General features: G+C 36.1%; 1 protein-coding gene across 1 annotated transcript in view; it reads right to left on the reverse strand.

Moving 5' to 3' along the window:
• LOC119792739 (inositol polyphosphate-5-phosphatase A-like) overlaps positions 1-25,042 on the reverse strand; it is a 185,862-nt gene that overhangs the window by 112,645 nt on the left and 48,175 nt on the right. Inside the window, exons 2-4 of the mRNA XM_038299500.1 lie at positions 23,448-23,489; positions 3,984-4,084; positions 3,662-3,749 (exon numbers count right to left, since the gene is read on the reverse strand). Of these exons, the coding sequence (XP_038155428.1) occupies positions 3,662-3,749; positions 3,984-4,084; positions 23,448-23,489 (231 nt within the window). The remainder of the gene's footprint in view (positions 1-3,661; positions 3,750-3,983; positions 4,085-23,447; positions 23,490-25,042) is intronic.

Below are 25,042 nucleotides of genomic sequence, written 5' to 3' on the forward strand. Positions count from 1 at the left end.
TTCAGATTTGTGAGAAGATAAATCAATAGTCTCATTACGGAGCGTCACACACACGCTTTTATCTCATCCATCAAACACACTCACACTGGGACAGGCACGTAAACACTCCGACGGGCCTTTTTTATTATACACTCACGACAAACCGACAAACCGTTCCTTTAAAAGGCACTTTATAAACAATGGCACAAAAAAGTGTTCCCACTTATTTTATCTGAAGACCGACAGGCGGGGCGGACAACAAACAATTATCCCAGGAGCGTGGTTGAGGGGAAAGATCGAAGATCGGGAAAACAAACACGTGTGATGTCATCAAAGCTAAATGGCAAGCCCAGTGTGAGAACGACTGGAGAGTCTCTTCATATTTACTGTTGCTGGGGTTTCAATATCAACGCCACAGGAAGCACATCAGATGTTTCTCTTTCCGCCGACTGATTCGCACAAACTGCTATCTCTATTTGATGCGAATCAAAATAGGACTAAAAAGGTTAATCTACAGACAAACAGCGCTGAACAAACAGCTCCGGCGGATCAGGCGGGTGCAGAGCTTATATGAAACGGCAGATAATTATGTTTCTGAAAAGGCCAACGTTTGGAATCATTCTTTTTTTTTTTTTAAAGAGCAAATGTGACTCTGCCGGCGCTTTGATTAATGAGCGTTTTTGGAGACGCAGCGTAGCGTGGGGATACAACTCAGAGCGTTCGCAGGAAGGCGGGGCAGACTTAAATGGAGGCTGTAGTCCATAAAGAAAACACATGGATGCGGTGCATTGTAGCTCCTTAGGAATGTGCAGATGATGACTTTAATTATTAAAAACATTTAAGCTCATCAGACTGAATGTCGCCTGTTAACTCTGGGCAGATTTATAGACAAGGTCTGCAAGTTTGAGCATTTTGCTCCAGTGAGTGAACAGTATTAGAACTATTCTTTAGATGTTTTAGAAATTATCTGTCTGTCATGTTCCATGGCGAAAGCAGCTTATTGAGATTCTAAGAGATAAAGCAATATAAGGTAGATGAGAAGCAGAGAAAAAATACAAAACGATGCATATCTGGCCTCCCTGAGAGAATAACTGTTTTGTGGGACTTTCAGCTGAAGGTCCGTTTTAGCTTTGCTCCCTTTCCCCTTCGTCTTCTCCTTCTTGTAACATCAGATTTTAACTATTAACATACTTTCCTACTGGGATGCAGACCTGTACTTTGACTACTGTAGGACATTCTAAGAAATGAATATGTTTCTAATTAAAATGCCCTGTTATGGCTCTGGTTATACTGTGTTGCATTGGAAACTGAATCTCTTCTTCAGTCTCAAGACTTTTTGCAGCCTGTACACGTTTTTAAACGCAGTATTAAGGGGACTTAGTGGTCAGAGGCCAAAACAATCTTTAAAGACTGCAAGTTTCCCTACTGGAATCCACCAGATGGTCAATTCAGTCCCCAGAACCTAGATGCTTAGAGAGGCTCAACAGAATAGAAATGTTAAGAATCATTAAAATGTGCAAAAGTTTTAATGACAGATGGTTATTATAGCTATAATCAAAATAAATTTGCTCTGACTATCATCTCTGCCCATACTGAGGAAAAGCCTCCCCACAGCATGATGGTGTTTCCACCATGCTTTACCATGAGTATGGTGTGTTCAGGTTGACGTGAATATTGTTTTCCTTCGCATGCAGGGTTTATGTCCAAAATGTTGAACAAGGACCTGATTTGAACAGAGCAATGTCTTCCGGGTTTACGGGTTTACTGTTTCCTCTACGTTTTTTGGGATTTGGTGCTCACTTGCAATATATATGTAAATATATATACTCTTACCCTGTATATAGCTAGCTCTTACTCATAGAAAACATATTTATTGTGCAGGAATAAGGTCTTAGCTCTGTTACACTGGTAGCCAAGTAATCGACATATCATTGTCAAGATTAACCTTGTGTTTTTTGTGCAATGACAAAGAAGTCTAAGTGTAACAGCTGACCTGACATCATATTCTTCCCCTGAGCTGTGGACCTCTGCAGCTCCTCCACAGTCACCCTGTAATCTTTTATCGTCTGTCAATAATGTTTTGCTTTGTCTTCTTCACCATGCTGTTTTTTTATTATTAATAATGTCCTCTAACAAAACTCTGAAACCTTCAGGTAACAACCATATTCGTATTGAGATTATACGGACATTTTCCTCCACATCATAACAATGAGCCACTCTTTCTTAGTCTATAACAAACACATTATGAGTTCACTCATTTGAAATGCTGATAGTACATCTCATATTATATATGTAGACATTCTCATCATGGCTAGTTATTACAAAAATATTTTGTCCAAATATAAATTTAAGTTATTTCTAAACATCTGCTGCCCCCTGCTGGCCATCTACTGCATAAACCCAAAGGATCAAGAGCAACTTCCATAGAAGGGCCATAAGCAGCATAACGCTGAACTTCCTGTATCTCAGTCAGGTGTTTTGGAGCAAAAACACATCTTTAACTTACACACCTCATATATATACAGTATATATTCCTACATTATACTAAACCAACGAACCATAACGAGGTACACTCTCCGTTATTCAGTTATCTAGTATAGCGTTACCACAAACAGTTTCTTGCCAAATGATGAGCACAGATCCTGAACATCAAAACAATCATCAGCAGTCTGACCTTGACAAACCAGTCCAACTAAACAAGATGATGCTTGTTTAAAGTAAACTGAAAGAACAGCCAAATTTAATCCTGTATTCATAAAAAACACAAATGCATATGTGTCTATTCTTTTTTCTTTTGTCTTCTTTAGGTGTCGCATTGCTCTTCATCTTCTATACATAAAGAGACGCCTTTATCTACCAGAGACTCTCTTTAATCAAACATGTTTGCGTGGTAAAGTAGTTCAAATTAAAGACTCCGCAGCTGCTATTCTGGCAGGAATCTCCGTATAATTTGGGGCTTTTAATAACTTGTTTCCAGGGTTTTCAGGACAATATATCAGAAGACATCCGCATGAAGAGTTTGGAGGTTTTAGGATGTGGGCCTGTTTGCCTCTACCTGGTGCCTCATTTCCAATTTCATCAAAGTGCAAAGATTTGATGGTTGAACCTTGGACCCAGCTGGGTGCTCTAACTGGATAATGTTGCCAAACACAGACAGAATATGTTCAAAAGCTGAGGAAACTATTAAACTAACCAATCCATCTCAATAAACTGCATCGATTCTGACAAGAAGAAAGGTCAAAACGATCCAGAAGCTGATTGGTTCCTTTGATTGAGGATAAGGAGCCTCAAAACCAGGGTGATTAAAGTTATATTGATAATGAACCTGTAAGTGTAACCTTATAAGTGAATTAGAGAGTACCCAGGATCCATTCAAGGTGCAGCTGTTCAGTGCATATTTATCCCCTCCCCCCCAAAAAATGCAATAAATAATCAAATGCCACAAATAACACTCAAGCCAATGACGAGTCCTTCTGTGTAGCGAGAATAAGTCCTCAGATTAAGCAACTGTCTAACCTAACAAACTCGGTCTATAAACGACTTTAAATCATGTATCTTCCAGAAATATATATTTTTAAAGATTTCTTCTCAAACTGCCTTAAAATAAGCATGTAATGGAATGAAAGCGGATGAGTGATGTGTTTCAGCAGCTTCTTGTTCAGGATCACAGGTCTGGACTTACTGTGAAAAGCTCCGGGGAACTGTAGTTCTGATCGAGGTAGGCACGGGCTCTGGTGAACTCCTTCATGGGATCACTGTAGAACAGCTCGCTGATGGAGACACAGATTTATCAGAATCTAAACCCTCCTGTGAACCTTAGATACTCTGCTAAACTCTATAAAGCAGAATTATCTGAGATCAAAATCACATTTTGCACAAGGAAGCAGACTCCTGAGCTGACGTAAAGTGACCAGAGGGGGGAGCAGTCCGTTCAGTTTCCAACAGCCTGCCCTGTTGTCGCTACCACTGTCAAATCAATAATACTGAGTAAAAGTCTTACTTACTTTACAAAACTGTTGACATCTGAAGCTGATGTCTCTGCACTCTTCCCACCCAGCTCCTGGCAGTGGATGGCAATGAAGTGGGGCTTGTGCATTTGTACTGTCTGAGATAAAGGAGACAAAACAGGAAGAAGAGGGTCAAAGGAGCAAAAGGTTGACTGCTTTTACTCTATAGTCAAATGTATTCTAAAGAGGGAGGGCAATTATCGATGCTAAAGCAGAAATAAGGTGGGATTCAGTGAATATGAGCTTCAACAAAGCTCCCATCATAATTTTCTATCAGGGATGTTCCTGCAGCTCTGTATGCACGAAGGGTGTGACTGATGATCAGACGTCAAATATCGAAAAGAGCCGGATAATAACTCTGTTGTTCCAGGAAGACTCAAACAAACAGAGAAGATATTAAATTTAGTCTCAGTGGAAAATCTGGTAACGTATCGACGAGTGTCATGAACTTCAGGGCTTTTATCAGTTCATCTGAACTACTTTTTTAGGGCAGATTCATCAAGGAAAAAAACGCAATGATTTTTATCAAGGATAAATACGGGTTTATCATACAGATAAAAATATATATATTCTAACTAATAAATGTTGCTTAAAAAGTTGCACCTTATTAGTCTAGATAGAAATTTGGATTTCCTTATTGAAAAACATGATGCTTCCCTTTTAAATGACAATCATTTATTTAAGATGAGGCAATGACCATTGCTAAAGCTTTTGTTGGTCTGATTTGGTAATTCTTAAAGCATTTCTGATGTATGTTTAGGATAATTTCGTCAGAGCACCAGGCTGTGGCCAAACTTTTACCCGTCTGGCTTTTAGGGTGAAGTGGAAGGATCTGCAGTTATTTTTCATTATCTTTATACTATTCAGTTCTGTTCACTTCATTAAGAGTATCCAGCATGATGCTTCTGCCTGGTTTCAAACTAACGGATACTGGATTTGCAGCAGTTCTTCAGTCAGGGTAGGTTTAACCTATGCTGGTGATCATAACAATTTTCTAACCAAAGTTATTCTTTAAGAACACCCTTCCAAAAGATTGACTCTCAGTCATGTTAAACACTCAGTGGACTAAGCATTTGCAATTTTCTTGACACTTTTCTCCCTTTAGCCTCACAAATACCGGCTTCTGGTTCAGACATAAGGGAAAGATAGGATTCATTAGCAAATAAATCAAAATTAGCAGATATTCTGGCTTTTAATTTCATATTCCACTGTTTCTTTTTTTAAATGACAACTGCAACCTGTTGCATAGTGCAGCTCTACAGGAAACCAAACGGTTAATTTAATCTCCTGCAAATCTGCAGAGATTAGTCAAGTGTCCGACAAGAAATAAACCAAAAGCCTAAAGAGGAGAAAATCTGAAGGCATTGCAAGGTCTTTGTTAGTCTTCATAACTTTGTTCCTTTGATTCTTCAGGTATGAGATTAAAGCAATTTTAATTAAAGTGTTTATTCACTTTACACAGCAATTTAATAAAAGCCATACAACTTGACCAAAGTATTGTGACAAAGCTTGGGGTCCATTATGGCCATTATCTGCTGTTGCTTATTGGAAAGTCCTGTCTTGGGATGTCTAAATGGACTGACTGAGCATATAACCCTACACCAGTTGGTAAACTCAACAATAATTACATGCCTTTTAGATTGAAATAAAGAGAGAAACAAGAAATAAGAAAGAAACAAGAGAAAACAGTACAATTATGATGATAGAGAGCATTGCCGTAGTATGTAATACCCCCCTGCTTGGATCAGAGAAAAACGATAAAATCTAATTGTTATAAAGCTCTGCTGTTTTTTTTTTCTTCTTAGTTTTATTTGTAAAGCCTTCTGCCACAAAACAAGAACAGATCCTAAAGTCACAATGATCAGAGCCATGAAGCCGTGATCCATTTTCTCTTCGGCAAGCTCTCCTTGAGTCATGTGACCCTCATATTACTGCCCTCTTCCACTCATCGAGGTGTTTGTGAGCATCGTGTCAGAGGTGCACCGAGCGGCAGACTTCTAATGGAAAATCGATAGTGGGGAGTGATTTACAGCCCTCGCAGGCACTCACAGGGGTCCGGCCAGTGGACGGCGAGACCGTGCATCAAAGTCACAGAAGGTCGTGGTCTAAAAATGCTCCCCGGACCCAAATGCTGCCCCCATAGTTACTTTACCATCACACCCCTCTGCCCCCCCACCCATCAAGTTGGAGGAACCCTCTCTCCACAAGCCTAACCATATAAAGGTAATGTATAGTGGAAACGCTATGGATTTTCCATCAACCTATGGCTTGTTACTTAACTGGATGACCTAAGATTGCTGACCACAAGCAGTTCACAGCTGGCGTTTCAATCTTCTATCAAACCTTCAGAGGAAAAGGTCACAGCCTCAAGGATCTCACCACTAATGTGTGTGTATGTGTTTATGTTGCCTATTAAGGACATTTCCTGGTAATTAATCTACTGAAGATAGATGGGCCATAGGGGGACCAGTCCTAATGGAGCAGATGGCACTTTTAAGGCAAGGGTCTTAGGTTAGAGGTAAGATGAGATTGGCGTTAACAGTAACATGGTAATGCTTAAAGTTAGGGTGAGGCAATAATTAAGTAACTTAAACAATTTGAATAAAAAATAAAGGCCTTTTATGGGAGCACAATGTGTCCATCTAAGACCTTTTCTATATAGTCACTAACCTTTTGCAGACTGAAAAGAAAATCTATGGCTTAAGGAAGTTTTGAGTATTTAACCCACAGACCATAGAGTGAAGCTCATCCTCCTTGGCAAGTGGATAAGAATATCTAATATAGTAATAAGAAGAAAAAAACAAAAGGAAATACCCAAATTGTTGCATTAACAGTAAACTAACCTCAGTAAACTGAAAAAAAAACTAAAGTTTAAAGAACACATACTGTAGTATAAAATAAAACTATATAATATTATATAAACCAATTAACTGCATACTTAAGTGTCTAATTTAAGAGGTAGATAGATCATTACTAGATTAAACACATAAAAAAAGTTGTTTTAAACAAAAGTCAATCCAAACCCGTAAAATGTACAAAAATGAGTGTCTATGTGAGTACGATCTACGCTGGATGTGCGTGTGTTTATTCACCACCTTCAGTTTATCAGTCAAGTCTTTACATGGAGCTCTAAGATGGCAAACCAATCACCAGCTCTAAACCAGACGGATTAAACAACGGCTTTGCCTTTTTTTCTGCAAAAAACAAACTTTTTTCTGGGTTCATATTACAGATACACAGCTTACATATACCGGTAACCATTGACGTTTAAGTAGCAAGTGCCATATTGACTTTACACTATGCAGCTACTGATGAGCAGCAACAGTGCAAGGCCGATAAAAGCCACCCTCAGACGGTGACAGCTGCTCGGTGTGAGTGCTGAGACGAGCCCGTCCTGACATGCTGTCGTGGCTAACAGAGACCTGCCATATGGGACCGCTTCTCAGTCTGACACTGGTGTGTTTGATTTGTAGGCATGTCCACTCCTCCTGCCTCTTCCCCCTCAGTGACCTGACTCTTGGCAACGTCTGAATTCCAAGGAGGCTCCCGTTTGTGTAAATATCTCATTTGTCAGACTTTCTTTGGCAGACCTCACCTTTAATCTCATCTCACACATTCAAATCTGCCATCAAGGGATTACTAAATATACTCCAAATCAGGAGCTTAACATTTTTCCCATTGTGTCTACTACAGCTACATCTCAGATTCTTATTGAAGTTTTATTTAATAGATAAGTGGTTAGCAACACATACAAAATAATAACCAATTTTATCTTTAATTTTATTAGTCCATTCCACTAATAAAATTACTAATAAAGTCACAGAACTAAAATGATCCTTTGATAAGAGAAAAAAAAAATATCAATAATAAGTAATAAATAATTTCTATAATTAAATATTCTATCATTTTGGCTTCCTTTGAGGTTAACGACTACAACCTTTGTATCTTTAGGAGTAAAAAAAAATAAGTTTTACCTCCTCTTTAATTTCACATTTCTGTAAAAGCTGTAAAACACAAAAAAAAACATATATTGAACCATTATTCTGTTGTGAAAATTCAATAGATAATTTATTTTGAACTAAAATAAAGGGTTAAAATTAAAGGTATTGTGGATGATTTTTGCGAATATTTTAAAAGCCCCGTACTCTCCACCTTACGAAAAAACTCCCGAGAAGGAATGCCTATTAAAAGTGTGTGAGAGCGTACACGAGCCCATTTCTCCTCGTGCACGCTCTGTTTAAAAGTTGCTGTTCTCATAGCTCATAGTAGCTTACTGTGCCCGAACGTCTGCCCTAACCCCTAAATCTCTCAATCCATACACTATATATAGTATAGTGTATGGGACTATATAGGGACTATATAGTAGACTTTATAGCAAACTCAGTTAACTGACCGTTTGGACAGATGATCACTGCTTTTTGCTCCCCGTTAGTCACGCAACTCCTCTTCCACCGTGCAGTGCCTGCGCCATCTTTGTTATTAGTCGCCACTGTCGGGTAGCAACAGCCTATGTTGACAGGCTGCTGTGAAAGCAAATCCCATAATGCTTTGCGAGGAGAGCTCTCCGTGCAAAGCATTCCGGGATATATCTGCCTCTTCTAAGGCCTTTCTTTTCTTCTCATACACTTCATCGACACTTTTTCTCTTACGACCCTCAGCAATTTTTAAAGAACCGCGGTGAAAAAGGTGAGCTTCAATGACTGTTTGAAACCGAAGCTCACCAAAGATATATGCCTGAAAGTTTGCATGCGCTGAAAAATATAGTTAACGGGATGAGCACGTAGGAGGGCCTAACGTAAACATACCACCAGAATGATTGACAAATAGGAGGACCACTTATTTTGATGATCCACCCGGAAATAAAAGATCGTCCTCTATACCTTTAAGTAAAAGTGCTAACAAACTGCAGAGAGTAAAAATAAGAGTAATAGGCGAATTCAAAATATTCTTATATCAATTTATTTTTCCTGATAGTGTTGATGCACCTCTAGTTCAGGTTCATAAAAAAAAAGAAAAAAAAAATGATTAACTTGATTGGAACTTGGTTGATTCATTTGATAAACAGGCTATAATGCCTTAAAAAGTAATTGATGTAAAGACCAACAGTAATCCTGCCGCATACTTTCAAAAACAGGCACACACTGGAACCAGTGCAAATAAATGTTTATTATTTTTCATCAATTTGAGTAGTTGCTTCTTCTCCCCATAAACCAAAACAGATTCTGTATAGTAAAGAATGCGTCTGATCAGAAGACTGGATGTGACACAACCAGTAGCTCATCTCCGTCCAGGGAAGTTTCCAATGCAAATCAGCCAAGCAAGCATTGATTTCAGTGCAGCACGATGCAAAGTGGTGTCTACAGTCCTGCAGCAGTGCTGGTGGAATCCCATTTAGACCAGTCTACTGCGCACAAGTGGGTCAGGCAAATGACCCTGCTTTGCTTATGTGTATGTGAGCTTTTAAATTGCAAAAGCATGAGAGCCGAGCAGAGCCTTGATGTAAGATTTGATTGAATTTACTGGTAACAGAAGAAAGGAGCAGTTTTATTTCCTCTGCTTCACTTATATGATCCAATAAAGGAGAGAAATCTAATACAGCAAGGTTCAGAGCGTTCACTCCGCCTGTATATGGTTGCAAGCATCTTCAACAACTGAAGCACTTTAACAGGTAGATTTTAAATGTAACCATATTTTTATGCCTCTATGCATCAGTATAGTTTATTAGCATTTTTTGGTCCTTGGAAAACAATGAAAACAAAAATTATACCAAGAAAAAAATTAAGACTAAGTCTATAGGGTTACAAAATGATCAAAATCAACAAAAGTACAGAATTAAAACATCCGATTGGACATGCCTGTTCTATATTAAACAAAGGTCAAGCCAAAAAGGTATAGCTGGGTAATACTAAGCACAGCCTCAATTAATAATCATAGCAGCAATAGCCTTAGAGAAGCAGCTGTTGACCTCCATCAATCTGGGATAAATCAGCTTAAAATCACACCAGACAGGTGCAACAAACCCAACAACCTTATACCACAAGCCTCAGGAAACTATTAAATGTTAAGTTCACGACAGGTGCGGCCTTTAAGAAGGGCTTCCGGGACAAAGCCAGTGTTCACTAAACCAAACCTGACAGCACATTCTTGGTTTGGATCGTATAAACCACAAAGATTGCTGAAAAAATATCATTTAACATCATGAGACCAGAGCTCTGATGTGCAGTGCCATATTTGGAAGAAGAAAAAAAAAAAAACAAAAAAAAAATAAAACACGCCTCACACCAACTGTCAAGTATACGGAAGAGGATTAGGGTCGCTGAAAAAAAAAAAAGGTAACAGATCTTTTTTATTTTATTTCAGTATAGTATGGGAAAAAAGTCCGAATTCTGAGATTAAAGTCAGAATTCTGACTTTTTTCTCAGAATTCTGACTTTAATCTCAGAATTCTGACTTTAATCTCAGAATTCTGACTTTAATCTCAGAATTCTGACTTTTTTTCTCAGAATTCTGACTTTTTTATTGTCAGAATTCAGTCAGAATTCTGAGATTAAAGTCAGAATTCTGAGATTAAAGTCACAATTCTGAGAAAAAAGTCAGAATTTTGAGATTAAAGTCACAATTCTGAGAAAAAAGTCAGAATTCTGAGATTGAAGTCACAATTCTGAGAAAAAAGTCAGAATTCTGAGAAAAAAGTCAGAATTCTGACATTAAAGTCAGAATTCTGACATTAAAGTCAGAATTCTGAGAAAAAAGTCAGAATTCTGAGAAAAAAGTCTGAATTCTGACTTTTTTCCCATGTTAAACTGAAATAAAATGTAAAAATCAGTTAACTTTTTTTTTTTCAGTGGCCCTAATCCTCTTCCGTACAAGTACGCTGGTAAAAGGTGTGATAATTTCGATTTCTTTAGAAGTCACTAAGTGAGCTGTCACCTTTGCTATACAAAATAAACAAGAGTTAAATACAGTACAGACTGTCAATCAAACCAGCTAACAAAGAGAAAAGAAAGAAAAGAACTGAGGTGCAGAAATGGCCTAGTCAAAGTCCACACCTTATCTTTATTAAAATGCTGGGAATCGCTACAAACTGCACTGAACCAAGCAATGTCGGTTGGAAAAATAGTCTTGCAGTGTAATATCCTAAGCTTGAGTTTAGATTTTAGAATCTGGAAAAGCTTATTTCAACACAGTTCTGATGGCTATAAGCCTAGAGCTGAACCACGTTTCTTTTATTACATGTAAGAAAGCCACCATGCACCTGACAGACATGTGTACCAACATGCCCAGATATGACTAACTAATCAGGCTAGCCCCACAGAGTTTGTCTAAACCACTAAACAATCCAAACAGGAATTTAAAAGAACAAATTAATTGCTGCTAGTTGGTGTTTTTGGTTTCTTTGTAGCAACTAATTAAACCCTTAACGATTAAATAAATTATGACTATTGTTATTTTTATTATATTATTATTTTCTAAAAACAAAAAACTAAAAAAAACTAATAAGTCAAATATGAAAGTATTATTCTAATTAGTAATTTGTTCAACAACTGAACAGGACAAATGACAGCGCTGACTCAGTTTATAGGATGAGAGACATTCCTTGGGACTCTTGCCAAGGCTAACTTAAGAGTTTCTCGCTCTTCATTATATTTACTGAGGTGTTTCAGGGAACAGAGGCTGTAGCTTTGAGGAGTCATGATCAAACAGCAGGCTTACAGATGCATCAGGGACTTCATAGCCTGAGTGGACCGGCACCCTGGCCGATGGTCGCTAGCTTCTACCGTCCCTGCTGGTTGTTCCCAGCAGAGTAGAGTTCAGAGTCGGATGCTTCTTTCCATGACGTCAGCCATCAGCGGAGCTGGCATGAGGCTACAGGCCTGCCTCGTTCACTCATGGGCACACCTCACCCTCTGCATGCTTTTCTTGCCCTCTTTTTTTACTGCACACACATACACACACGCACAAGCAACTGTGACACGTTTCTCCAAAAGCACACAGGCTTGCAGCCCAGTGCAAACAGAATCCCTCAACAGCCGCAACAAGGACATGCATTATTCCCACACACACAAAAGTGATGGATCCGATATCCTGAGTGCAAAGCAAACGCAAGCAACAGAATCTCTAAGCAAACAACATGCTTGGGCATGTTGGTGACGGTAATAATTATAGGGAGGTGGACAGTAGAGGTTAAAAAAAAGAACTGAGATATCCAGAAGCAGAGAGGATCAACATTTTGATAGGATTTTTCTATTTCTTCAGCTTAGGCAATAAGATTTTTTCTAAAATGTTTAATTAAAAAGAGTAAAAGATTCAAATAAAAATGTAAGTAAGTGAAAACCAGGAATCAGCTAATCATTTACAGATTCTGTTCAGTGATATAACAAGAGCGTCACTGCAACAAAGGAACCTCCCGAAATAAAAAAAAATAACAAAGGAAGAATTGTCTCCAAATTTATGAAAACTCTCCAAAATATTTATCCTTCTTTCCCTTCAAATGTCCAGAATTCACTGGACTTTATTTAATAGACCAAAACAACAGTGAGCTTTTATAAACATTTAAAAGTGTAAATTCAGCCCCTTTTAGAAAGATAACCATAATAAGTTTAGTCCAGGTTCTACCATTAGAAATATGCAGGTAAAAGGCATATGGCATAGGGGAGATTCTGTTGCCATGGCGACTATCAATACTAAATTAAACAGATCTGACCTTGATGGCAGATTGAAAAGAAGGAAAGTAAAAGGATCTCCTGATGTTAACCTGACCCTGGACACACTAACCTAATAGTTAAGTACAGTGGTGGCAGCATCATGATGCGGGTTTACTTTGTCTTCAGCATGGAGAGGGAGGCTACACAGAGTTAATGAAGGTTACCCTAAAAAAAGTGTTAATCACCCTAAAGATAAGACCAGAGCGTTTAGTTTAATTTGTTCCAGAATGGCCCAGTTAAGTCCAGACAGTATTCCAGATGAGAATTTAGAACTGATGTTCTCTTCATCTAATCCGACAGATCTTAAGTTATTCTACAGATAATAATTAACTAAATACTTCAGTTTGCTAAAGGGGAAAACTAAGAGAATGCCACCTTAATATGCCTGCAGTTGTATAAACATATCAGAGGTTTCTACGCAGTCTGACACGAAGGGGATTAACTCAAAAGCAGGCCACACTTTTCAGATTTTCATTTCCTTCTACTGTACATCACAACAATGCATTTTTCTATGTTGGACAATGACAAAAAGTCTTAAATCAAGGTTTTTGGTCAAAACATCAAAAAATGAGAAATAGTTCAAGGATTAGAATTTGTTAACACTGAGCATTGTTTCAAATTTCTAAAATATATTTAGAACCATTCAGACCCTATGAGTAATTAATTTATCTCTCTAAACCAAGTTATTGTCAAGTGGGGGAAATCCAGTTGAGATTGCACATTGATCTGAGGTGTTGCACAGGTGGGCGTGAGAGGTTCAAAGTCTTTTTACTGTTTATATTCCCTGCTGGGAGCAGCTCTGTTTATTGTAGCCAGCCTGCACCCAACTTTAATAACCTTTAAATATGGTCGATGAAAACAACATGGAGGCCCAATTTTTCTGCACGGTGACATTTCTCAGGTGTATTACAGCTCACCTGGAAAAAAACGTTTTATTTCAGATAGGCGATATATACAGACTCCAAATCTTCCGGCTTTGAAGAATGATAAACAAAACACAAAAAGATATGTACTCACAGTTTTTAATTTAATAAAGCTTTCAGCAACATTGTCTTTAAGGTATGTGCATGGGATTTGGGTTAATAAAACGATGATATAATTAGCTTAGAAATGCATGCTCTGTTTCAGTTCCTGAGAACTAATTTGGTTTCTGGTTAGGTCACTGTCAAGCAGGATGATCAACAAAAGCGGCTGAGTTACAGTAACAGCTGCTGCTCTGATTTATGACGCTTCAAACAGTTTATCCTTAAAGTATTCACTTTTTTTTAACTGCACACTGCATACTAAGACAAACTAGTGTGTAAACCTGAAGTAGAAGGGAAAAGGGTGCAATATATTTAAAGTAAAATAAAATCCTTCTTATGGAAGCAAATCATTACCATATTTCAAATGAAAAACCATTTTCAGAAATGCTTTTCATTTTAAAATTTTACATTTCACATTGAATTTTGGTATGTATTTGCTAGGGTACATTTTGAAAAATAAATTTAAAATGTCTTTTTCTTTTTCATTTTAATTAAGTAAAAGGATGAGCAGTGTTTAAGAAGAAAATGCATATGCAAATAGGGTGATTGATTACTAATTTCATTTATGAGTCAAACAATGCAGCCACATTCTTAAAATGAAAAGGCATTTCTAAAAATGAAATATGGTAACAATTTTCTTCCATACCTTCTATGATACCCATATATAAAACTTTGTGCAACCAAAGTCTTTGTAAAGACCCATTCAAGTCGATCAAAATAACAAGTTATAAGTTTATTCCCAACAAAGGTTATAATTTGGTTTTGTAAGAAAGGTTATATAAAGATAAAGATGGACAACAAATACACAACATTCTTTTATAGACTATAATCCATCATAACATTTTTTTTTTATTAATCTTTTACCTTAAAAAATTACAAAATCAGCTACTTTAAGGGGATCTTTAACCTAAAACCCATAAGCTTGTTTTGCTAAGAGAAAAAGTTCATAAAAGGAAAAAAAAAAAAAAAACCTTTTCTATTGCCAACGTCATAATACTTCAAAACATCCCTGTTATTGACTTGGAAAATTAAAAAAAACATTAAGAGGCTCTTAGTGGTCTGGCAGTTAGCAGGAAATTGAATCAGGAATTACAGCTTTCACTTGTTGGCTATTAGCTCTGCATTATACTCAATCTGTTTGATGCCTTTTCAGTTAATACGAGGAAATCCATGAATCTATTAGTCCGGCCTTCAGCTATGTATAACAGCTAATCTAAGATGTACACTAACTGGATGAAAACACTTAGTTCTCAAGCATTTTATAGCCGCTTAGATTTTTCTTTCTTTTCCATTTACATTTTTGCATCCAAAGACAGGAATATTTTCTCCTTTATCCAATTTTCAGCTCCTCCTATTGATTAATAACTTTCCATTTCCTGTCAGGGTCTGAGGCTTTCTTTACAAATTAGTATGAACCACAGGCAACACCCAGCTTATGCAAGAAGAGCCTACGTAAAAGCAAATAAATGTGATGTTTGGTTTTATCTGATGACAGCCTGTTCATCTCTTTGCTCCAAAGATAAATGCATCTGTGTTGGCAACAAGTGGAGTAAAATCTGCAAACAGTGCAGAACAGATTCTGACAAATATCGCCTGAAAGATAAAGTCTGATGAACCCAGCAATCAGTGCACGGATCTCTCAGCCAGAAAGTCCCTACCTCTCTGCCAACCTGTAAAAACAATATGAGCTTAAGTTTACATCTCTTATCAGTAGGGTTGGGAATTGAAAAGATTTTCACGATTCCGATTCCATTTTCGATTCTATGAAACGATTCGATTCTTTATCGATTCTTTTTTCGATTCCATTTTGGGGGAAAAAGGAGAACAAACAGTTTGATTATCAGCATCAACTTTGTTTACTTAACTATTGCACAATCTTACAAAATGAACAAGATCAAGATATCCACAGGAAATTCTTCCAACTTGCGTAACTTGCGTAACTTGCGTAACTTACGTAAAAAACGTGACGTAAGTCGTGCTCCCCAGAGCCGGCGCTCTAGGCTCTGGTGCTGTGGGAATCGAAAAAAGAATCGTTCAGCGAGCTGCCAAACGATGCCATGGAATCGGAAAATACGGAACCGGTTCTGAACAGGAACCGGTTTTCGATTCCCATCCCTACTTATCAGGGCATGACGGTTTTAGCATTCGAGCGTAGAAAAAGGAAAACAACGCAAACAGTTTTAAATGAATTAATGACATATGACAGGTGGGTGGAATCATCTGGCTGCAGCAAACAGTTAGAGGGACGTGTCCTTGCTTAGGGCCTGACAACATTTGTCAACGTGAAAGTGAAGCTTAGGTTCTTTACGGGTTAAATGAGGCTGCAAATAAAACGATTGGGAGTTTTTAGGGTTCTAAGCCTGGAGAAGCAGGCAAGGGCCATGCTAAGCAGGCAATACATATTGAATTTGTTCATTTTTTTTATTTGTATATTTGTCACTATTATTATTATTATCATTATCATTAATGTCGACTAAATCGTATTGGGTGGAAGAGCGCTAAAATACAGGAAACACTTGATAAGGTGATAGAGAAACGTGAGCGCTACTCATAAAATAAGCAGACCATCCGATAACCAGGGGTGCTATCGTGAAAGTCAACCCGTTTTGGCCAATAACTCCTAAACCAAATACCTCAAATACAAAGGCTGAATCCCAAACCGCTCCCTTAACTATCAAGTCTCACTCGCTATAAAGTCTCACTTGCAGCTGTGGAAGGCGCCTTAAATGAAGGTTGGGTTATAAATGGGACGGCCTCTTTCCTCCAACAGAAAAAGAAAAGAGTTGTTGCTAAGGAAACAGAGTGATGACCCATGTGCGTGGCTGTAGCTCTGTGGCGCAGCGTTACATAAAAGACATTTTCCCCTTTCTTAAGATAAATGTATACAGTCGGAAAAATCTATTTCAAAGAGGACCTTCCCTTTCGGAATTCATTACATTTTTTCTTATACCTAACTTGGGATTTTTCATCAGTGTGATGAAGATGCAGCAAACAGGTGGAACATACATTTAAATGCATGTTTCCTCTGCCATTAAGCCGCACTTATGCAGACTCACTGTGTGGTTTGGGATGGCACTTAATGTGGCGGACCCTCCGCTGGAACACACAAACGGCAGGTTAGTGCCCAGGGTTAGTGCTTAGCAGACAGTTTAGGATTGGGCTAAAAACCTTATATGCACTGGTTCCTTTGGACATTACCAAAGTAGATTTTTTTTTTGCTGCATAGCCACAAAGCTAATTTCTACTTTCTATGACTTCCCTTACATTTCCAGTCCAATCAGCATGAAACTTGGTACAATATATCTAGAGATATAGTTGATTGAAATGAAAGAAGAGGGATTTCTATTTTTTTTTTCTCATTTGTGGATGGACAAACATTAAGCAAATTCTTGCATTAAAGTTAATTGATAACATCCCATCCATGCTGTGAGATTAAGAGTTTATACACTATTAGTGAATAAGATGTTCTGCCCATATACATTTTTATGTAGTTTCATGTATAGGGGGCGCTATAGTCATCAAAAGTTTATTTTAAAAATATGGTTGACATAAAACTTTGGATATATGGTCAAGTAGTCCCCCTTTGGGGGTTTTCTTAACCAAAAGTGGGTGTGGCTTATATGCCAACTCACATTTGACCTATGGGAAATAAGACAAAAAATAATATGGCTAGTATGTAGTCCTTTAGATCAGTGATTCCCAACCGGGGGAATACATACCCCTAATGGTCTGCAAGTGAATTGCAAGGGGTACATTAAAATATTTTTATTTCTTGGGTAGTAAAATAAAATATACTTGGGATCTGATTTGCTTTGTTAGGACCCAATTGAAAAATTTAACAAGCTTTTATCAACAAAAAAGTTAGTTTATCTTTGAGTTGACCTTCAGCTTTGATACACATCAAAACCAAGCAGAGGAACAGACTGGATGTAGAGAACAGCCTTGGATCTGCCGTTTTCCACACTGAGCTATCAGAGCTCATCAAAGTCAGTCTAACAATAATTTTTTTACCGTATTTTGTTCCTGAATCGTCAAGTTTAGATGTATTTATAAGGGAGTTAGTCAGAGGAGCTCCAGTTTTATAAATAAATTATGATTTTATTTTGAATATATTTTGTTTCCTTACTAAAAGCCAGGCAACATTTTTATGCTGTTTTTATTTGAGATGGAAATAATAAAATTCATAAGAATCAAATTCTCAAGTTAAAAGTAAAATAGTTTTTAATTTTATAATCAGAATCAGAAATACTTTAATAATCCCAGAGGGAAATTACTTTTGTTACATGTATTTCTGATTCTGATTCTGATTATAAAATAAAAAATATATATATATTTTACTTTTACAGGTAACCTTTAACTTTTACTATAATCAATTATTGTGCACTTCACATTTTGACAATCATCAATACTTTTTAGTGAGGGGGTACCCATGGCAAGACAAAATGCCCAAAAGGGAGCACAAGTCAAAAAAGGTTGGAAACCACTGATCTACAGACTCAAAGAAACATGATTCTTCTGACCACTGGGTGGCGCTGTTTTGACAAAAAGTTCATCTAGGTGTATTTCTCTAAAACTTTAAGCTAAAAGCACAATTTCTCCATTCATATATATTTTATAGATTTTCTTTTACTATCAGTTTTGAAAACAATAGCACAGCTTTGCTAATTTGCAGAATATGCTGAACATGTTTTCTTTCACTCCTCTAAAAGATAAATACCAGTTGTTACAAACAGTTGTCTGCTTATGCTCCAAAAAAACTGCTGATACAATCTTTTCATTAAATTAAATCTAGTTTGCTTTAATTTTTAAAAACTTAAAGATTCCCTCAAAACTTTTAAAACAAATGTGCATAAGGATGTTTTGAGTTCTTGTTTCTAGAACAAAATAAAACAGTAGCGGCGTTATAATCAGGAGAAAAATCATACAGCAAAAATGGCTACAGCGATTTTTTAATAAACCTGGTAGTTATCTTCAGTATGCAACCTCAGACTTATGTTATCAGTATTGTAAAGTTTGACCAAAGTGGGCGGGGCTTATGCACAAAAAAATTACAGGTCACCTTTTAAAAAATTTTTAAAATCAGCCGTGACATCTGAAATGTTGAAACTTGCAAAACATATTCTAATTCTATTTCTTAATATCACTCATAAAATCTAATTAGATATCACAAATTATATTGTGATTATGAAAAAAAAAAAAGAATTTCTTTAAGGTAGCAACTTTATCTCCACTTCATTAGGACCAAATGCCAAGAAACTTTAAACACCACTTCAGACGATGATATTTATGGTTTTGATTTAATTTGAAATCGACTTATTTGGCTAAAGAGCTGAAGAGGCTCATTGTGAATATTTGGGGATTTTTTTAGACAAACAGGTGATATAAAATTTCCATCAGTATTGCATATTTATATAAATAGAATCTTAATACATTTTGAACATGTTTACATTAATTGGGCATTACTAATATGAATTTGGTTCGTGATACAAACTTTGATGTGATTTATTTTTTTGTGTTTTGATAGACTGATTATTTATAATTTTGTTATATATTACTTAAAATTCTGAAGGATGTTTTTTATTGGGCAAACATCATCTGTAAATTGATCAACTTATTCCCTTTCTATTTTACAATTATTTGAATATGGACCAAGTCACACTGAAAATTGTATTTATTCAGGAAAGTTCACAATCCGTGGACCTGACAAAATACTAATAGGGCGTATTAAGAATACTGGTCTTTCAACAACTATTTAGGTAATTATTTGATGAAATATGGATTTTTAATTAATTTTAATGTTGAGGTCTTTATTCACTCCTACTTTTCACTCTCAACTTTCTCGCTTTTTTCTAAAATAATTTAAAGGTCTAGGAACATGATGAAAAATGCATATTAATGCAGACATGGTGCTAATTAACAGATAATATTTCAGTAATTATTTCATAACCTATGTACTTTTATTCATTTTCTTCATATTTACTAAGGACAATTAAAATGAAATTTAGCATTTTTTGTAATAAAAAAAAAAATAAAATCAAGAAAACAGGGCCGTATGTCAACATTTGTAGTGTTTCTTGTATTCCTACTGCTCTGAAAATATGTTAGGAATTTTATCGTTGTATATGGATTTTTAATGCATCCCCATATTCGATTCTTTATTCTATTATCCTCTTTATAAAAAAATTTGACTGTTTTTTTAAAGAAACAAACAAATTAATATTGGTTAGGTTCCATCAAAGTGAAAACAAACAATCTTTTAGGTGTAAAAAATTACGAGGCAGAAAGTCCTATGAGCAATCATAGTGTTTGTTACGCATTTACAGTGTTCAAAAATATTTCTGGGGAATTGCATAAGTAAATGTGGATTGTAAATTACTTTCCATGTAGCCAAAAATATTAGCAGACAAATAGCAGGGATGGGCTTGGAACGTGTTCATAATTGCTTGCAGTTCTAGTTTGTTTGTTTTCTGCTTCTCCCTGCAGGCAAACAGAAGCACTTGAAAAAACACTTCCAAGTTATCATTCAACTAACCTTTACAAACACAATCTGATTCTTAAAACTCATTTGCACCTGCTATAAATGCATTGTGGGGAGCAAATCCAAAAAATAAAATTAATAAATAAATATATATATATATATATATATATATATATATATATATATATATATATATATATATATATATATATATATATATATATATATATTAACAATTAACAGGTTAATTAAAGCAACACAAACTTCTAAATCATACAGCAGTCACTCTTTTATGCTTAGATAAAACGGTGAATGGAAAAGTGCTCTAGGTCAAACCACTTCCTGCTTAGAAAATCTCACTAACTCGACCTCTGTTGAAAGAAAAAAAAACTTTAAAACCTTTTCTCATCAACAGCCTGATGGCCCTAACATACGTAACGGGGATCTATGTTACAGAAACGCTGAGTTTAACTCATGCACTCCAGTTTTCATTTTATCATGAGGCTAATATCACACACATAAATATGTTTTAAGCAACACCAGGGGTGTGTTGACCAACGTTGTGTTACACAATAACTTATTGAACATAATTAACTCTGGATCCACGTCTTCAATTGTGTGTAAGGGATTACTCTGCAAAACATGTCTAATTGTGCAACTTTAAGAAGCAGAAGGCTGTAATCACAAAGGGCTGCATGCATGCAATATGTGCAATAAGCTAGATGTCATGCATTCAAACCTTTTTTGGCAAAAACACATTTGGCCAAATGGTTAGACTTTCACACTCTTTCTGCACACACCTGATGCAAAGTTGAAAGCAGACATTTGACAAAACCGAATTAAAAACAGCAGCTATTCTTTAACTTCTGAGAATAAAAAAGATTAAGCATTTCATGTTCCTTAATTATTTGTTTTTCCTATCCAGAGGTGAACTCCAAACCTTTATAAGACTGTCTGATCCTTAGGTATGATTTCCAAATCTCTGCAGTAGCCACATACCTCTGCTCAAATAGTTTCCTGCAAGCATAAACAACATCAGAGCATCCAGCTCCTGTGCAGTTGAGGGGTGAACATGTTTTGGTGTGAGATATTTTTATGACGTGGACTAAAAAAGGAGACGCTGAAAGGAAAAAGCAACACTAAACTCCAGAGGAAGGAAGTAGGTGCTCTTTGAGTCTTTTAGAAATAAAAAAGTGACAGATCTTGGTTTTTAGGCGGGTACCTAACAAGAGAAAGAACCACTAAATAATTAGTCTCTTGTTTTCTTTTGTTGGGTTTTGTACAACAAAGAGCCTCAAATTCTAGCATAGACCATCATGTGGAAAGCATGTTCGACCCATGTATAGCCTTAAAATGTGTATATTTGCCTTCCTTCAACCTGGCAGATAAAAATGTATGTTAGGTTACCTACCAACCCCTGCAGGGTGGAACCCACTCTGGCATCTGGCATTGCACACCAAAACCACAGTAAATGAACTTCTTAAGCTAAAATTACATGTACTTCCTTTCACATTCTACCTTCTACCGTCTATATAAACCTAGCTGACTGGGAAGCTGAATCAGTCTCTCTTTATTCACTATTAGCAGCACTGGTCAGGAGGGTTAGCTGTCTCACGTCCTTTAACCAAGTGGAAAGAGTTGTGGTTAGTCAGGGGTTCATTGGCAGATAAAACACTATGACATACAACGTGAGAACTCAAGCACTTGTTTGTTGTGAAAAAAAGGCTTTAGAGCATGAAGACATCAGGATCACAGCTACATTAACATCAGGCTGCCTGCTCTTACAGAGTTGGACATGTTCTCTTACAGGAAAATATGATTTTTTTCTTTGCACAGGGGAAACACAGGGTGTCTGTAAAAACCTTTTAATAGACTAGTGGGATCCAAAAGTACACTTCAATGTTTTTTGCTTTTTTTTGCCTGGGTTTGTTATATGTGATTGAGAACCAAACCTTTATTTAAAAAAAAAAAAAAAAAAAAAAGGCGTGAATTTGTCATTTTTTTTTTATCCCTATAGCAACAGAAATTAGCTCCAGTTTAGTCAGATTAGACAGACCTAGATTGATCAAAACCATTCTACAGTAGCTATAGGGTTGCTGCTCTGCTGGATAAAGTTTTATTTAGAAGTACCAGAGTAAAATGCATATAAGCACCATATGGATTAAAAAAAAAATTCTATTGATAACCTTACACTTTTTCCTTTTACTTCACAATTATGCATCACTTTGTATTGATCTATGATATAAAATGCAAATCATATAAATTGATGTTTGTGGTTCGAGAGGCATGCAGGATTGAATATTTTTGCAGAGTGTAGTTCACTGACCCCCAAGTAAACCCAACAAAATATAAAAAAAAATTTTTTTAAACAGATAAAAATCAAGCAAAAAACATAAATTATTCAAGCTACTTTCCAATGTTATTATATATCAATTACATTAGACTGGGATGTGGATATGTGGATTAAAAGCTACACAATATCAAAACCAATAAAAGGTCGGAAAAAAAACACACAATATCAAACGGGGTCATATGCAAATCTCGAGTTCTCTGTCAGATCTTTGACATATCTGGTAGATGATTCGGTTTCACCCACTTGTTCAGTTTCCATCATTTTTTAAACGCACTCAGCTAATAGTTCCAACATGAAAAGTTTTAAACAAAGACATCTTTAGGAAGTTTTAGCATGTATATAATTTCATCCTTCATAATTAAAGGAAGGGTGAAAAAAACAAATCGCAAGTTCATTCAGTTTTAAGGTCACCTTAAGAAAGATTTGAATTACGGCTTCTACTCTATTTATATGCATTTCAAAGAGGACCTTCTGTGAAACGGCACAAATACTTAATCATAATGTTAATCTCTCTTTTTTCTTAGTGCTCTTAAGTACAGAGGAAAGCAGAACAAACATCTGTTCAATATAGCATTAAGTAACGTTCCAGGATGCAGCGTCAAACTGTTACACAACAAAAAGAAAACTGAAACCAGACCCGGCTTCACATCTAACCGTGGTGGTTTTTAATGGAAGGAAAGATGCTCAGAGTTGACGTTCCACTAAGTGATAAATCTTACTCCTGATGGACAGAGAAACAGAGAGTATTTCCCATCATCAACAGAGAGACTTGCATGCTGGTACTGGGTTGTTCAGCTACAGTTTTATCTCTATGTGCTCTAGCTCTGTTCTTCAGATCTAAACCCCCATAACTACTGAAATTATCACCGAACGTTTGAGTTTGTGTCATGCAAGTCTTACCTGGTAAAATTCTTTCAGCCACGTCTTCTTCAGATTTTCAAGCTGAAACAAAGAGGATAGACCAGTTAGTGAAATTAGCAAAATAATAAATCTTTATTTTAGGAACAGGCGGAATAAACAGATAAATTAAGCAGCCATTTTCCGTTGAAATGTTCATACATGTTCAGACAGTTTCACCTCCTCTAACCTGTTTGTATCAGTGTTGACAGCAATTAATATGTAGCTGACTGCTTTTAATTTAATTCCAACATTCTGCCTTCTTTGTTAGCATTTTATCAGCAATCTCCATCATCCCTTGGCACTACCTACGTATTGTATAACTCTTTTCAGCAGACCCTAGGAATTTTTTTGTTGGGTCGATTTTATTCTGACATTTACCGACAGGCGCCTCACTTTTCCTTGTGAAATTCAAAAGCACTATGGCTAATGTGAGTTTGCACAGTAGGAGGCTAATAATCATTTCGCAAATCGTTTAATCTTTCAGTTATTTTTTAGATTATTTGATTAATAATCGGATGGTAAATTTTCCTTACAGAAATACAGGTGAAACTAAAACTTCTCCACTTACCAGTGTTGTTGATAGAACATATTAATGGAGCAAATATATATATTTTTTTAACTTAAATGTAAAATGTTTATTTGTTGATTTTCTTTTTACAGTTTTAATGTAGAAACTGCTATAAGTGGGTTGCTCTGTTAGCTAAATTGTGTTTTAGAGTCGCTATACTCCCAGTTAAAAATTATTAAATAAGGTGATTATTATTTCTCTAATCAAGCTAATCATGATTAATCCGATTAATTGTTTCAGCCCTAATGCACTACTTTGAATGATTTGGGTTCCTTACAGCGGCCCCCCGCAGTCACTGTGAGCCCAGCATTATCTTGAAATGATTGACTCCAGTTCTTGGAGGTTAGAGGGCCTCCCTGCCATTACCCTAATCTTGAGCTGCTTTAAATTCTCCATTAAATTGATACAATGTGCAAAAAACATTGCACTAACTATAACATTTCTCTAAAATAATCATTCTGTAAGAAATATGTACTTTAAATAAAGAATTAAAAGAGATAACTTTGAGGGAAATCCATTCATAAGAGCTTAAAATATATTGTAAGTTCATCAGTTTTATTAAAAATTATAATAGCCATGAACTTCAGCAGACTTGACACAGTAAACACCTGAGCTTTAATGCAGAATTAGTGTAAAGGTGCGGTTACTTATTCACCTGGGTGATTGCAGATGCCACATTAAACAGATTTTTTTTTTTTTTGGTTGAACTGAAAAGCCTTTTTAACAGAGGTGTCTTTACTCTTTCCACCTGCCATATATATATATATATATATATATATATATATATATATATATATATATATATATATATATATATATATATATATATATATATATATATATATATATATATAGTAGCAATTTGCTTCTCTTCAGTTCAGTTATAAAGAAGCAAGAATATAATCCGTGTATCATTCGTTCTTTCTATTTTCAATTGTCAATCAAAAAACAAAAAATAAAAAATTGACTGGTTATTTTGTTTTTTGTTTTTTATGGTTAAACCAAAAACGAAAAAAGGATTTGTTTT

The sequence above is a fragment of the Cyprinodon tularosa genome, unplaced genomic scaffold, assembly GCF_016077235.1.
Source record: "Cyprinodon tularosa strain WSP-4 unplaced genomic scaffold, ASM1607723v1 ctg43, whole genome shotgun sequence".
Lineage (NCBI taxonomy): Eukaryota > Metazoa > Chordata > Actinopteri > Cyprinodontiformes > Cyprinodontidae > Cyprinodon > Cyprinodon tularosa.